The sequence below is a fragment of the Hippocampus zosterae genome, chromosome 4 (assembly GCF_025434085.1).
Source record: "Hippocampus zosterae strain Florida chromosome 4, ASM2543408v3, whole genome shotgun sequence".
Taxonomy (NCBI): domain Eukaryota; kingdom Metazoa; phylum Chordata; class Actinopteri; order Syngnathiformes; family Syngnathidae; genus Hippocampus; species Hippocampus zosterae.
In genome coordinates, this window is record NC_067454.1 from 14084295 (window position 1) to 14100496 (window position 16202).

General features: G+C 41.5%; 2 protein-coding genes across 4 annotated transcripts; one reads left to right on the forward strand and one right to left on the reverse strand.

Annotated features, from left to right (window-relative positions):
- The first annotated feature begins 204 nt into the window (after window positions 1–204).
- Window positions 205–4964, forward strand: foxf1 (forkhead box F1). The gene is made up of 2 exons (XM_052063526.1): window positions 205–1548; window positions 2362–4964. Exons 1-2 carry the CDS (start codon window positions 588–590, stop codon window positions 2523–2525), a joined length of 1125 nt encoding a protein of 374 aa, XP_051919486.1. The 5' UTR covers window positions 205–587; the 3' UTR covers window positions 2526–4964.
- Window positions 4830–14632, reverse strand: mthfsd (methenyltetrahydrofolate synthetase domain containing). 3 transcript variants are annotated; one of them, XM_052063489.1, is made up of 9 exons: window positions 14454–14631; window positions 14263–14366; window positions 13616–13729; window positions 13449–13511; window positions 12221–12334; window positions 12040–12130; window positions 9987–10099; window positions 9172–9297; window positions 4830–6682 (listed from the first exon to the last, which is right to left on the reverse strand). In XM_052063489.1, the coding sequence occupies exons 1-9, from the start codon at window positions 14479–14481 to the stop codon at window positions 5951–5953; spliced, it is 1485 nt and encodes a 494-aa protein (XP_051919449.1). In that variant the 5' UTR covers window positions 14482–14631; the 3' UTR covers window positions 4830–5950. The 3 variants fall into 3 exon arrangements, with proteins under 3 accessions (XP_051919449.1, XP_051919451.1, XP_051919450.1); XM_052063491.1 differs by lacking the exon at window positions 13616–13729 and having other exon boundaries at window positions 13449–13562; window positions 14454–14632; XM_052063490.1 differs by lacking the exon at window positions 13449–13511 and having other exon boundaries at window positions 14454–14629.
- Window positions 14633–16202: the final 1570 nt, after the last annotated feature.

Sequence of the window (16202 nt, forward strand, 5' to 3'; positions counted from 1 at the left end):
AGCCTGGACGCAGCTTTTACTATTTTATTTGGACTGGAATACAATTATCTAAAAAAAATCATAATACAAGATACAATCTAAAGTTACAGAACGCAACAATGAAAATTAAGCATGATTGGCAATACATTCACGTGAATGTAAGGCTCTATATTGGACGAGAGAATGAAAATGTTTGACCCAAAAGAAAAAAAAAGTTTTTTCTTTTTTAATGCAAAGTAAAAAGTGAGTGCACCCAGATGTGCACGCATGCTTACAGCCCACCGCTGGAGTAGGAGGGGAACTGGGCGGGCCCCAATTTTTTTCGGATGTCCAAGACATGCAGCTTCCAACCCGCTGATGGCAACAGATAAGTAAAAAAGGCAACAGGACAACACGCAGCAAGTGAAGTGGAAAGCGGCTCCCGTTGTACTCCTTATCCCACTCCGGAAAACTTTTGGACGAGTCAGGCTTTCAAGAACCTCTCTCTCTCTTTTTTTTTTTTGCTCGCTTTTTTTGCCGGTGAAGTTGACGTCGTCTCGTGTAAAAGGTGTGGATGCGGAAAAGACATTTAGTCTTCTTCTACCCAGCGCGCCTTTAAGTCTTAACTAATGACGGCAGAAGTCCAGCAGCCCCAAGCGCACACTCCTGCCCAGAGCGGCCCCATGTCTGCTCCGGACAAGACCGCGGTGATGGACACCGCTGCTTCCTCCACCGCCAAAGCCAAGAAAACCAACGCGGGAATCCGCCGGCCGGAGAAACCTCCTTACTCTTACATCGCCCTCATCGTCATGGCGATCCAGAGCTCCCCGACCAAGCGGCTTACCCTCAGCGAGATCTACCAGTTCCTGCAGAGCCGCTTCCCCTTCTTCAGGGGCTCCTACCAGGGCTGGAAGAACTCGGTGCGCCACAATTTGTCCCTCAACGAATGTTTCATCAAACTGCCCAAGGGTCTGGGCCGGCCGGGGAAGGGTCACTACTGGACTATCGACCCGGCGAGTGAGTTCATGTTCGAGGAGGGCTCGTTCAGGAGGAGACCCAGAGGCTTCCGGCGCAAGTGCCAAGCGCTCAAGCCGATGTACAGCATGATGAACGGTTTGGGCTTCAACCACATCCCAGAGTCGTACAACTTCCAGGGGAGCGGCGGGGGGCTGTCGTGTCCGCCCAACGGCTTGTCCCTGGACGGCGGGATCGGGATGATGAACGGACACCTGGGGGGGAACATGGACGGCATGGCTCTGTCCGGCCATTCTATGACGCACTTGTCGGCCAACGGCGGCCACTCGTACATGGGGAGCTGCGCGGCAAACACCGCCGAGGGGGGCTACCCCCACCACGACAACTCCGCCTCGCCTCTGCTCGCTAGCGGCGGCGTGATGGAGCCGCACCCGGTCTACTCCAGCCCGGCGTCGGCGTGGGCTCCGAGTCCCAATAACGGAGCTTCTTACATCAAGCAGCAGCCGCTGTCTCCGTGCAACCCCGGAGCCAACCCGCTGCAGCCCAGCCTGCCCACGCACTCGCTGGAGCAGCCTTACCTGCACCAGAACGGCCACACGGCCACGGACTTGCAAGGTAGGCTTCCGTCCAGAAAAAAAGAAAAAGAAAAAGAAAGACCACAATAACAACAAGAACGCTTTGGTTTACATTGAAGCAGATCGCGTGGAAAAAATGAAAACAAAGACCAGCCACATAATTATTCGTTTTTGGCCAAGTTGAAGTGCTTCCCTGACCTCGTGCCAAGCGTGCGGGCCTTTAGGTTGAGTGGAAATGTTGGCTATACTGCGTTTCATTGGTGGCAAAAAAACGGATTTAGAAAAATGACTTAACAAAGAAGCTCACAGTTCGTCATGATAAAAACAAACAAACTAAATCATGGTAAGCTCGGGCTGCCTTGTCTCGGAGCAATGCTAATCAACACTCCATCTTTTTTACCCTCTAGAAATATCCACGGGCCTATTTAAAAAACATCATTATGCACCTTATATTAATTATTTTTAGTGGAATATCGTTACACTTTGGGAAATGCGCGTGTGTATGTTTCCTATGGAAAACTTGGTCAATACCAAGGAAGTCTCTTTTATTTTGACCACCTAATAAAAAAAATGCACGATAGGCGATAACAGGGGACATGCGTTATCGCTTCTATAATTACTAGAAAACAAGTCATTCCATATTAGGGAAATGAAATGCAGGTATTGTCTCGCTCTCCTGCAATTCCTTCAAATAAATTACAATTCAATGTTATTTATTTGTGAGTAATCAACTCTATATTAATTTATTGTATTTACGACCAGAACTTGCGGGTCGGGGTGTTAGTACTAAGGGGTCTAAATAAAAGTGTAGGCCAATTGCAAGCCGTGAACGTGTACGTGTGTGTGTGTTCAGGCATCCCTCGGTACCATTCGCAGTCCCCCAGCATGTGTGACCGGAAGGAGTTCGTCTTCTCCTTCAACGCCATGACGTCGTCGGCCATGCACTCACCGAGCAGCGGCTCCTACTACCACCACCAGCAGGTCTCCTACCAGGACATCAAACCGTGCGTGATGTGATGATGCGGGTTCGGTTCGATTCAGCTGAAACGAAAAGGAAAAGAAAACCACTGAGGGGACGTGAAGGACTCTCAAAGACAAGCCGGACTACTTTTTTTTCTCCCCTCTCCCGCCTCACGCAAGAGCGACCATCTGTAGTGATGATGATGATGTTGATAATAATAATATATAATAATACAAACTTTTACGTGCCGTCATCATGGAGCAGCGGGGTGAAAGTCTGCTGACGTTTGGTACTAAGTCCTGCAGCGCGGATGACTACAACTTCACATTTCTGTCGAGCTTTATTCTTCTCATTGTAAAAAAAAATGCACACTTCTCTTTTCTGCGTTCTCTTTCTTTTATGGCATATAACACTCATTTGGAATTCCAGTGACATGAACAATTGTGGACATTGTATTGACGTGTCCATGTATAAAAAAATGATTAAGGCACTTTTTGAATAGCCTGTAAGCGCAACTTTTTTATTTATTCTGAAGGCCTGCATATTTTTAATTTCAGGAGAATTGGCCAAGGAGTTGTGATGCTTTATTGGCAATATTTGTCAGAACGCTTATTTGTTTTTAAATGAAAATGAGGATATATTGTAAGCACCGTTTCTGTCGTTAGGATATGTAGATCATGAATTAATACCAGCACTGTTATACTGTTCTATATTGTTGAATAATTTAGCGAGGATCATCTTTATTACAGTCTGTAAGGAAATAAAATATTTGTTGGGGCTGTTGATGCCTAGATTCTCAAGAGGAATACATTTGGAGTTTGTTTAAAATCCAAGACAGGTTAACAAATTGAAACTCGATTTAATCGGCAATTATCACGGGATTTAACTTCTCGTTTTATAACATGAATTTAACCCGAAAGGCAAATTAATTCTAAATGTCAAATTGGACCTTAAATCAATGTCAGTCGAATTTATTGAAGGGGGCAAGAAAAACTGTCAGAAATAATTTCAATTTAAACCCTCAAAACGCAATCTTAATGTAAAAAAAAAGCTTTAAATTATATTGCCACATGAACTACAATTACTGAGACACATTTTATGGCCACATGGATGCTAAGAGCCCTCTTTAAATCATAATGTCTTGTAAAAAATAATTATAATAACACGACCATATTTGATTAGGTACAATTTAAAAAAACATGCTTTTTACATGAAACCCTTTCACAAACACATGAAGAAAGCTCAATTCATTGTATGGTAAAACTGACCGACACTCGTTTCATCACACGAATATAATCAACTACTAATGCTGAATTGAAAAGCCTTCTCTTAATTGTTAGCATTCAAACGTTTTTTTTTTGACTGGTAATCTCGGAAATGGTTTGAATTAAAATACTTTGTGATAGTGGTTTACAATGTGCAATGTTTCTAATAGTTTGCCTCGATTATGTGACAAAACGGGGAAACCAAAATAGAAAACATGGAGTTCGGTTTTGTTCAACGGTAATCTACAACCACGTTTTCAAACATTCCGACAGTGTCAATCAAAACGGAACAATGAACTCATAAAATATTGTGTGTGTGTATATATATTTTTTGTTTTAACGTTGTGGGAATTTATGTATCACGTCCAATTTGTAGATGACGTGCCCCACAAAACGAGGCAATTCCAAAGCGCAAATTGACCTGTAAAGCAACAGTTGAGTGTTTTAATTGGCGGGGATTAGGCCACAGTTTAAAGTGCATTTCTTTCCCATTAAGATAACTTTTTTATCTTTTAAACAAAATAGCAGGTGCCGCGCGACAGAAAAGAGAGATTCAACTTGCAATTCTAATATAAAAGGGCAAACCAGTAGAAATAATTTCCATCGAGTACGTTCAAGCCAATCAATGCTAGTTAGTCATCGTAGATGCACATCGCAGCCCGAACTAAAAAAGCAGTGCACCTAAACACATGGCTATACATTAAGGAGCACACATGGCCCAGCAGCAGTGGAATCTCTCATTGAAACTGATGACACTGGCCGAGGTGTGGCACGGCAACGGGAGTGAGATGACTAACCACAGCTGCTCCCTCGACCTGCAGGCCCTGCATGCCAGTTCCATAAAAAGCCCGAAGAAGGCTGCCGGGTGCAGACTGACATGACTTGCTGGGTGTGTGCGTGTGGAGCACTGTACACACAGCAGAAAGCAGGTACAATTTGTCCAGGAACATGGAGGTGACGCGATCGTGTGATGAAGGGCAGATGTGGCATGCGTGTTAAAATTGTTGGACTACTGACCTCTCAGCTGTTTGCAATTCAACGCAGCAAGGAAAGAGGACTGCAAATGAAAACTACAAGTTGCTCAAACAACAAATGTTACTTTTCAATGTAATATTCGTTTATTTGAAGACGTTGCATTGTAACCAGGTAAAGCTTTCACATCAAGAAAACTCAGTAAGTTTTGGCTGCCAAGGCCTTTTATAGAAGGACTACCTGTACTTGTCAAATATTTTTTTTAAAAAAAGGAACAAAAATATCTGAAGTGGTCCCCACAAAATCCAAGCATGACATTCCATCGGGAAAATGTGATCTAATTCATCCAAGTGAAGGCTAGCATTATTCTAATAGACATGACAGAAAAAGTCAGTGTTAACCAACTATCTGTGGTTCAATTTATTGGATGAATTATGAACTCTGGGTAATGGTAAATTACGTTTAAATAAATCACTCATGGTAGAATTTGCTGTGGTCAACTTATCCATTTTGGTGCGTTAATGTGGGGTTTACAAACCCAATTCTCAAATTCGTTCTTGCGATCTATTGGATGTGTACCTTGCACATATTGTAAACAGTACTGCATTTATCCATTCAATAAATTTGACCATTTTAATAATGACACACTATTAGGCATGTTGCTGAATCTGATCCAAATAAATAAAAAGGGTTGTATTTTTGCAGTGATGTACAGAGCATATATGACAGAGTGGTTTTGTGAGAGTAAATTAGAACAAAAAAGGTTATGAATATTTTGAATATTAAAATGATGAAAATTAATCCTGTTCTCAATCCAAATTGAGCACGTTTATATTTGTAAAGGCTGATTTGAGGGTGGCCAGTCTTGCCAATGTCAGTCAAGAGAAAAACAGTGAAGAGAAGCGCCGAATTCGTAGTTTGGCCACCTGGTGGTGCTGTTTGCACCTGTTCGCCAATTGTGTAGGTAGAAATTGTGAGGCAGCCAAGACAGCCACTAGCTTTCTGTGCATTTGAATCATTTCGCTTCCAAAACGAAAAAAAGCGTGAGCGCGTGAGAGAGAGAGAGAGAGAGAAAGAGAGAGAGAGAGAGAGAGAGAGAATCTTCACGTTTAGATGTGCTTGTGTTGCATATTTATTTCGATATTGCTTAATATAAAATTGTGACTTAACTGTAATCAACCCTGAATGATAAAGTCAAACCAAAAAGTGTTATAAGGCATTCCAAGGTTAGTGCAATTAGTCTTCTACTCAGTTTGCTCATGGGCCTCATTTTTGGAATCCACCTCTTCTTTGTCAGACGCCGGAGCCGCTGCTGGTCTCGCTTTCGGATTGGACTGGCCGGGCCTCTTGCTGCGCCGTTGGCTCTTGGCCAGCTCTGCCTGCACACTGTGACCATTCAGGCTGAGCCCTTGCAGAGCCTCCAAAGCCTTCTCGGCAGCCTCTGGGTTGCTGTAGTCCAAGAAGGCGCGGTGCTGAGCTCCCTGCCAGGTGAGCCGCAGCGGCGCAGCCTCTCTCTCCCGCAGGGATGTCTTCAGCTCGCTAACGCGCAGCCCCGCGGGGATCCCACCCAGATACACTGTGGTCACACTGGGAGGGATCTTACTGTGGGTCAGAACTTCACCTCCTGGCTCTTCTGGACTCTTCTCCTTCAGATTCCTTCCACGTCGTCCCTTCTTTATCCTCTTTTCAACACCCTCTCCCTCACTTCCTCGACTTTCTTTCCTTACGCGAGCAGGACGGGGTCCGGCGTTTGCTTGTGGCTCGACGCTTTGGTCCTCCTTGGACTCTTCTTGGACATCCTGACGGGCTGCTTTCTGCCTCGGCCTGCGCCTGCTTTGCTTTTTGGGGGGATCGGTTTGCGAAAGAGGCTCGGCTAGGGGAGGCCCCGCTCCCAGTGTGACGTCCTTCCCCGCTTGTTCCTCCAGAGCCAGGAGCTTCTTCAGGATGGGGATCTTCTGCAGCTTTTCTGTGTCCAGCTGAGGACATAAAACTGGCCAATCTCAGTCAAACTGAAAGAGGGTGCGGGCATTATTGTACATGCAACATTATGAATCTATGATTCTCTGACTTTTTACACCAAGTACCACCTACAAAAATACTTCTGTACTACTATAATTCATAACCAACATTAAAATAAAGACATATAGTAAGCCTAAATATTCCAAAATGAGAGAAACTATACATAGTAGAAGTCTATGTCACTATCACTTTACGAGGCGTTTAAACATTAGAACTGTGTTTAAACATAGGAAAAAAACATTTAAAAGATGTAATTAATAATTCCAATATATTTTAATGCGCATAAGTTAAAAATTGTAAGTAAATAATCATTTTTAAAAACTGTTCTAAAAAGATAAATTGCATACGTATTAAACTTTGAAAAATATCATGCAACTGTACTCTGGCAGGGATTCATTTGCATATCACTCGAGGGAGCTGGCATACCATTAGTTCGAGAATTGAACCGTTTGAACCAAAGCAGCACATCAGTAAGTTCATGAAATGAAAGAAAAGTGACCAATTAATGTCTGCCATTTCATCTGGTTTATGATAAGAAGTACACCCACAGAGCTGCAAAGCCACAGTATAGGGATATTTACTTCCTGAAGAGTTTCTGTAATTTGTTTTATGATATTTTAAAAGCTGTTTCGGGAACATTACAGCCGGATTGTGCGCAGACCATACATATATAAATATTTTACATGATTACATGTCTATCACCAAATTATTCTTATAATTGCATTAGTGGCTATGACTGTGTACGAACCTCACTAAAATCAAGGCACTGTAATTGCACAAGTTTTAATAATTCTTTCAAAATTATTAAAATATTTACTGAACAGCGACATCTAACAATGCACATTGCTCACACATACATACATACACACACACATTTTTTTTTAAACAAAGGCAATATTTTACAAACTTTTTAGTGTTACTACCATTTTGATTCAGACACGTTTTCAGGACCAAAATAAAGACAAATGAGGCGCCGGGCAGGTGGGTAGGGGCGGATGAGGACAAGTGGATAAGTGAGCAGTGATGCATTACGTCACCGGAGCCACCGGCAGAACAACGTCACAGTTGTGGCGTGTTATCAAACACGCAACATACAATTAAACTATCTTCTAAGTACTCTTGTTTGTTTTGAACCCGTTTGTGCAATGTTACCAACCCCCCCAACAACATTGAACGTTACAGGCTTATCCATGATATCTGTAACAAAATACAGACAATCCGTAACAGTTAGTGGGTCTGCATCTGTTTATAGGAGCAGGACATCTCACTTCCCAAGCAGTTAAAAATAAGACGGCTGTCTTGATTTGTTGCATCTTGGGCGTGTGTTTGGCGGCCTTTGATGCTGACCAGTCCAGACAAGAATCTACGAGGCTATTGTTTTTACAGTGGCCTGTTTGACCTGACAACATCCTCGACCCCCCCCGCAGCCCCTGCCTCTGCCGAGCCCGCGCAGACAACGCTTTGATGATCACACGTGGCCTTCCTGCCAGTGAGGTCGGCGGGTTCTGTTTACTTCCAAATATCTTGAGGAGCCCAGAGGTTTGCACACAAAGTGTTTTGGACAAATGCCGTTATCATATCTGACGTGAGACAAACTATCAAAGGCCAAATCAGCTGCCATGCCTCCGAAATGTTCATGGACAACTAAGTCCAAAGTGTGTACTGAGCAACATGGATGAGCAATTTATAGGAGGGAGAGAGCCACAAATTTTCATCAGCACATAGGTCAGTGCACTTCCTGACCAGATTTATGACAAAAAATTGATTTTAAATGTGGACAAAATATATGCAAAATACATACTCAAATTTAGATTTAAGGACGGCATAAAACTGCTGAATAGCAAACCAACATTAAGTGCAAGACATCATTTTGTGAATTTCTTTCCCCACAGAAACTTACTAAATTGTGAACCCGGTAGGGGACATCACAAAAAACACCATTTGATATTGTGACCAAGAGCTTCTCCAAAGGTCAACATCAGTGACCTCTGAACTAACAAAGGGTCTTCCAGATCAATGGACAAATTCCTACAAGCACACTTCAACATTTTGCTCAAATTCTTACCAATTAATATTTTAGAAACTGTTATGCATTATTTTTGGCAAGATACAGAGAGACAATAAACCTGCTTGAGGGCAGCGGTGATCAGTTACCGTAGGTGACTAAATGAGCCTCATGAGAAACTGCTACTGAAGCTAGATTGAGAACACAATATTGAATAATGACCGCCTTAAAATTGAATTGCTTAATCTCTGATAAATGTTGTTTCATAAAGTTTCATCATAACCTCTGATAGGGAGTTTTCCTCATCCTTTCGGTTTAGCATCCTAATTACAAAAGTCTGTAACGTTTATAAATTTTTATGGCTGTTTAACATTAACATTGCAGAGTGTGCAACTTGTACAAATTGGCACTGAAGCTGATTGAGACAATTTTTCACTTTACCTTAGTCCAAATGATTCCTTGTGGCTTCGGAGAGGGGCAGTCGGTCTTAATGACTCTGCTTGGTGTGAGTATGTAGTCCACTGTCAAGTCGTGTCTTTCCATGAGCTCTTCTGGAATATCCACCACCTGAAGAACCAGATCCACTGAGATAAGTATTCATTCACAGTTGATGCTATTTTCTAAGTTTACAAATTAAATTACTGTATTTCCCGCACTGTACGGCGCTTCAGAGTATAGGGCGCACCTTCAATGAATGGCCGATTTGAAAACTGTTTTCATATATAGGGCGCTCCGCATTATAAGGCCCATTGAATAGAAGCTACAATCCTGACTGCGGTTGCGTTATGCATCCGCTAGATGGAGCCACGCTAAAAGGAATACAATCCAATACAATACAGCTTTATTTATTTTGATCTTTCACATAGGCTGCAGCTGTAACAAAGCACTTTACAGAACATTTAAAATGCCACATCCAGGAAATACGAATATTGATTCATATATATAAGGCACATTGGATTATAAGGCGCACTGTCGACTTTTGAGCAAATCGAATGCTTTTAGGTGCGCCTTATAGTACAGAAAATACGATATCAAATCATTTTAAAGACGCCACTAGGCATTACGCTAAACATGTCAATCCAAATTAACAAAGAGGAGTGAAAGCATTTCATGAACTTGTATGACAGTGAGCCATAAGATTCGGTACGCCGACAGTTTCTAACTTGTGCTTGTGATTATGGTAACTCTGTCACGAGATGAACATTGAGCTTCACTGAAACATTTCCATAGTTATTTCAAAGATGAAAGAAACTCACTTGACAGTCGTGGACAACTGTGACCACCACAGTGGACTCGTCCACAGCTCCCATTAAGGCCATCATTGCATACTCCAGGTCAGCAAAGCCCTCTCCTTTTCCAATGCGGAAACCTAGAAAAGGCAGAGGAAGACTTTAAAGGCTATTTTGCGCGATGGGACAGAGACACATGGCCAAATTACTCCAACAATCGACGCTTTAGGGTCAGTCTCAGTGCTCGAGTACAAAACAACGCTGGTAGCGTGCCAAAAAGGAGCTAAGTGTAACAGGATAGTTTTCAAGCATTAGTTATACCGTATCTGCTTTCTGCTTAGAACAACAAGAAAAGATTTTTAAAGGGGATTCCCACATTATACTGACATTTATTTTATTTGATAAGAGATTTATTGCGGCAAAAAAGCAAAGGCAGAAGCTTAAAGAGGAAGCAAAAGGGCCAGCAATAGTTTAAATTAACATTATCACGTTTGTTTGTTTTTTTATCATTTTTTGTTCGATATTGCCACCAGTGAGCAGACAGCAGTAGTTAATGTGACCAACACAGCAAGAGCTCATCATTCTGACAACTTCGGCTGAGTGGGTAGCATATATATTATTACATGTAATATATATATATTACTAATATAATATAATATAATATAATATAATATAATATAATATAATATAATATAATATAATATAATATAATATAATATAATATATGGGCGGCCCGGTAGCCCAGTGGTTAGCACGTCGGCTTCACAGTGCAGAGGTACCGGGTTCGATTCCAGCTCCTCCCTGTGTGGAGTTTGCATGTTCTCCCCGGGCCTGCGTGGGTTTTCTCCGGGTGCTCCGGTTTCCTCCCACATTCCAAAAAAAATATGCATAGCAGGCTGATTGAACACTCTAAATTGTCCCTAGGTGTGAGTGTGAGCGCAAATGGTTGTTCGTCTATGTGTGCCCTGCGATTGGCTGGCAACCGATTCAGGGTGTCCCCCGCCTACTGCCCGGAGACAGCTGGGATGGGCTCCAGCACCCCCCGCGACCCTAGTGAGGATCAAGCGGTACGGAAGATGAATGAATGAATGAATAATATAATATAATATAATATAATATAATATAATATAATATAATATAATATAATATAATATAATATAATATAATATAATATAATATAATATAATATATAAGCATATAGTGGATAGTAAAGATACAAGCTGTCTTAAGTTACCTTAGCTTAACGCTAACAAATAATTGAGTCACGTACATGATCACAAATGAAACTATTTGTTGTTTGTAGACATGAACATACAACTAAAATGACAATGACTAGAAAACTCAACTTTCAATTTTTTAACGGAAAATTTTTGAAGAAGAGGAAAAAAAACAGCTAATCGTATCAGAATTACGGGTACTTTACAAGGTGAGGCTGTAAGGCATTTAGAATAGTGAAAATATCTTGGAATAAATTGCAGTCCACTGGGGCCTCAGCTAACGTGCATGCAACTATTGCTTCAATGAAAACCATGTGGCTTTCTTCATGTCGAGCCATTTGGGATTTGTGTGTATTATTACAAACGTCTGTTTCGTCAAAGTTACCGTATATCAGGCTGCTTAACCCAAAGAGCAAAACAATGTGCCGCAAGAAAGCATGCAAAAGCCACGAGGAGCTAACTTGATCTGATTAAACAATTTTGCATCAACTCTTACGTCTATTCTTACCGTACTCAAATGTCTTTGTCTTTAGCTGGCGCTCCAGTGTACAGTGACTATGCCGAGGCCACATGATTGCTATCACTTAAAAAGCTAATATTTCTCCTTAACTCTATTGAAACGTTTCATTTGGGGTTTCCCCATTGCAAAGGTTTCAAGATACAACTTAGAGCAAATCACATCAACAGTGAGTTGAGCGCACCGAATAAGGCATGGGAATGCCAAACATTTCATTTGCGAGTCAAGCTTTCAGTTACATGTTTAGTGCACACCTACTAAAAATGTGATACTTCCTGAGAATTATGCTTGCTTCTTTTGCAGAGAAATTAGAAAAAAAAAATAAAACAAACATACAGTTCCTCACCTTTCTCTGACACGGCCACGGAGCCAACAACCACGAGGTCAACCTTGACTTTGGCATCCAGATCGATTGGCACGCTGAACTCTTTCACGCCCTGCAGGTGGGAAACACTTCAGTTCAGTGTTGGCGTGATGGAGCGATTATGAGGTAAATTGCGTGAAAATGTAGCATGGGAGACTCAAACCTGAGAGGAAGAGCATATACGCAGCTGTTCTTTGTTCGCCCCTGGTGGGGGAACGATCTTGTTAAAAAGCCCAGAACGAAGACGAGGTGTTGGGACCAATAAAGTTTTGTGGGCCTGTTACAAAAAAAAAAAAAACATTATTTGCACCCAGCAATGAACAGGTTAGAGAAAATGTTACAATACAACTGACTTAGAGTGATTTATCATAAGGAAATTCATTGAACTTCTAATTTGCAGGTAAATATCAGTTTTTCTTGTTTGTTTTTAATCAGCAAATTTTCGACTGTAAACGTGTTTCTTTTTGTTTGGCTTTTTGACAATACATATTGAAAACAAAGGACCAGTCACTACAAGGGGCGAACATGACCGAATAAGTTACAGTATGTGAAGCAACGGTGTGATTCGAGCATCACCAAACTTTTCATTTGTTGTCTGAGGTTTTCTTCTATTCACACTTGTGTGACAAGACTGTTATCAAGAGCCTGTAAAGTGATGACAAAAATGCCCTGTGAATTTGAAAAGTTTGGTTCACAAGACGACCAAATGTGAATGACAAAAATAAATAATCAAGTGTATAAACTAAGGCTGCATAATTATGAAAAAGAGTGATCGCCTTCTACCTGCAGCAATGTGTGACCATGTCTGCTGAATCTGACCTTCGGGTCAATAAAGTATGTGCCTGCTCCATTCCTTCAACACTCACAGGGCTGTGTACATTCAATAATATTCCACTCAACTGTATAAAAAAGGGGCTGGGGACCTGCCTCATCAGCCAAAGGAGACTGTGTTTAATATAATTACTTTATTAATGACGGAGTTCCATCCAACATCTCCTGTTGACAGACAGCGGACTCTCTTCAGGACATTTAACGTCTGCCGTTTTGCATTTCAAAAGAATGATAACATTTGTGGTGGGGATAGGCCTCCAGCTTGAACCATAAATATTTTAAGCTTTTTTTTTCTACACTAACTCAAGCTAGTGCTGTCTAAACTATGCCTTATTGCATGAACTGATAAAAAAACTGTGCTGATGAAAGGCAGAAACATCTTCTAAGACAACCAGAACAGTTGAGTTGCGATCGACTCAGTGACCCTTAGTGGATGAATGAGAATATTCACAGGCATCATTCTGAATGTGACCAAACCTGAGGTCAACAGGAATGAAGGCATAATTAATGTCCCGAACAGCCTGTGGTGGTAATTTCCAGCTCTTGGTGTGTGTGTCCACCTGCAGCACTGCTAGTCGAGCCCCCTCAAGAGGTTTATCGGGATCCACCTTGACCTCAGCTGTCTGGGAAAATGCTTCCAGCTCAGACATTTTAGGGCAGGCAGTCAAAGCCCCCTGGGAGGAAAACAGCAAATTGTAGGGTAGCTTTATGAAAATGGGAAACTTACTTCCAGTGTGACAAAGCGAGCATGCTGCTGAGGTCTGTCTGGATTTATTTTGATTGTCTGGCTGGACTTGAACTCCTGCAGGACTGTGAGCCTGTCGCATGCTTGAACTGCATCCTAGCCAGTAAATAAAAAGACAGGAGAAAATAATTTGGCAAACATTTCTGTGTTGATCTGATGCACTACTTCAGGATATACTGTAACCGAGAAGAATGTACCATCTCAAACAATAGAAGTTGCTCAAGTACTGATTTCGTGTTGCTTGTAGAAACATAGAAAATCACGACCCATTTCTCCTCTTCACACATGACACCAACTGTTTCAAAGTCATCTAGGAATTTAACGAGATATTTGTAATACAATGCTGTACAGCATCGATATGTGTAAACTTAAATGGCTGCTACCGACGGGCCGCTGCCAAATGGATTGATGAGCGATGACTTGTCTGATAGACGGTCACCATACAGGGAAATCCACTCACACGGGCCACTAAAAGAAGAAAGTGTTTCGTTTATATGAAGAATTCCACAACTTTTCTGACACCTATCGAACAGTAGAAGTCAGTTTAGTTGCATACATTTATGGAAACGTAAATTCACGGGAGGCACGTTGGTTCTTGAAACTATTTGGTGGAATTGGTATCAACTTGCCTTAAAATTCGGGATTCTGTTGTGAACTGGCCTTGGGAAATTAGCCAGATTCTTGTCTTCGATGTAGTCCCAAATCTTTTGACGAATGTCCCATTTTGTTGCTCCTGCACGGAGAGAAAAAGAAAGTAGCGGCATTTGCTAACAGATTACGACAGCGATGGCGTCGACGCTCATTTTCACGTTGAACCGACCTGGATTGATTTTTATGAGGGGCTCCATGATGCTATATGCTGTCAACAATTGACCAACACGACTTTACCTTTCGAAGCAAGCCTAAACGTGAGATCTACAAGTAACGTAAAACGACAGCAACAGCTGCGCGATAATGTTTATGCTCGGTACGGCGACTGGGGAGGGTAAAACTTAACAGCAGTTGAAATCGCCGCACCGCGAGTCGTTAAAATAATACACAGTAGTATGGACGTAAATGATAGTTCAGAGAGCATAGTGTCATAGTAATTGTGTGTGCTTCAAGGGGATTGTGGGTATACTGAGGTAACAAAAAAGATGTTATTTTTTTTCTCTTGCTTTCTTTTTTTAAACAATTTGTAAAGTACATACAGAAACAACATACCGCAGTACTGTAATGATGGTAACAGACAGGTGAGGGTTAAAATTGCACCGCCCACGAAACAACGCACCCAAATTAACGTAAATCAAACAAATGAGCAACGGAATCATGATACATTTTGATGCGCATATCCATCCATCCATCCATCCATCGATTTTCTGGACTGCTTTTCTGCACTACAAACTACACCGGGAACATATTTCATGTTGAGTTAGGTCTGGCAGTTGTTTTTGGCTCATTTTTGTATGCAGAATTAGAAATTGCTTTTAGTTTTTCTCTATCATGTCAAAATAAATAAATGTGTATGTACAGGGTGGTGCTGCACCGGGGCGAGGGAGGGTTATAAATATAGCCCAGTTAGAAATCTGTGTAGTCCCAGTTAACCCCTCCAGCATATTATTTGATAGTCTAAATAATATCTATAAATTATTTTCTCTGCATGGATTTTATGGATCAAGCCGCCTTTCAGCCCCTGAAGACAAAACAACCATGAAGCCCTCCTTGTGTATGTATGCAATAAAACCCGAAGTTGGAATAGTTAAAAGCTTTGAAAATTAAACAAACAAACAAACATATAATGGAATAGAACTTAACAACGATATACCCATGGTTACAACTGCACATACCTCACAGCAGTGTCTCAATTGTGACTGCTCAAATTGTCACATAGCTGTAGATGAATCCAATCGGAATCAACTCTTCTTACTACCAAAAGTCTTATTACAGCTAACCAGCGGAATTTTGCTTGTCTGGAGGATAAGCTGCAGAGGAAAAACGTATTTCACGTATTTCAGAGTGTCTATTATTTACTTAAGTCAAGGAGTTTTATTTTAACCAGAGAACTTTTCCACCTCTGCAAATTACACTGCAATTTTTCTGCCAACTGTTGTATGAATAATTATTTCAAAAATATACACAATATCATATTCGTACACATGCTAAGCTACAGTACAACTTTCTATGGATGTAGTGTTTTTTTTTGTCACCCAGTCAACCTGCAACCTCACCTTCTGACCACAAGAGGGAAACCTCAACCAGTAAATTCCCTCAGAGCATTTGTTCATCCAAGGTGTGGCTTTGGGGTGCTACATCAAATTCCAAAGGGCAGTGTGCTATTTATTTCCATGTTCATAATCGAATTTTAAAAAACGTGTTTATATTTAAATCTCTGAAGGCAATCAACGGATGGTTACGTCACCCATTAGACGTTATATTATCCATTCTGCTGCAGGTAGGTGCTATTCATCTTTTACTATACTCTTGTAGTTCTGCATTTTTGTACTACATGCCCATTTATGCGCTTCCTTGACAAGCACATGAATAGCCATACAGACACCAGTAGAACCCACCCTGACACCCCCATAGCCTC

Bases quoted from the DNA above. Each gene is read 5' to 3' on its own strand.
- mthfsd (XM_052063489.1), bottom strand. From the start codon at position 14,481: ATGGAGCCCCTCATAAAAATCAATCCAG. The intron at 13,730-14,262 runs GCAAGTTGATAC...TTTACTGGCTAG, and splicing joins ACAGAATCCCGAATTTTAAG to GATGCAGTTCAAGCATGCGA. The intron at 12,131-12,220 runs GTTTGAGTCTCC...TCCCACCTGCAG, and splicing joins GTATATGCTCTTCCTCTCAG to GGCGTGAAAGAGTTCAGCGT.
- foxf1 (XM_052063526.1), top strand. From the start codon at position 588: ATGACGGCAGAAGTCCAGCAGCCCCAAGCGCACACTCCTGCCCAGAGC. The intron at 1,549-2,361 runs GTAGGCTTCCGT...GTGTGTGTTCAG, and splicing joins CACGGCCACGGACTTGCAAG to GCATCCCTCGGTACCATTCG.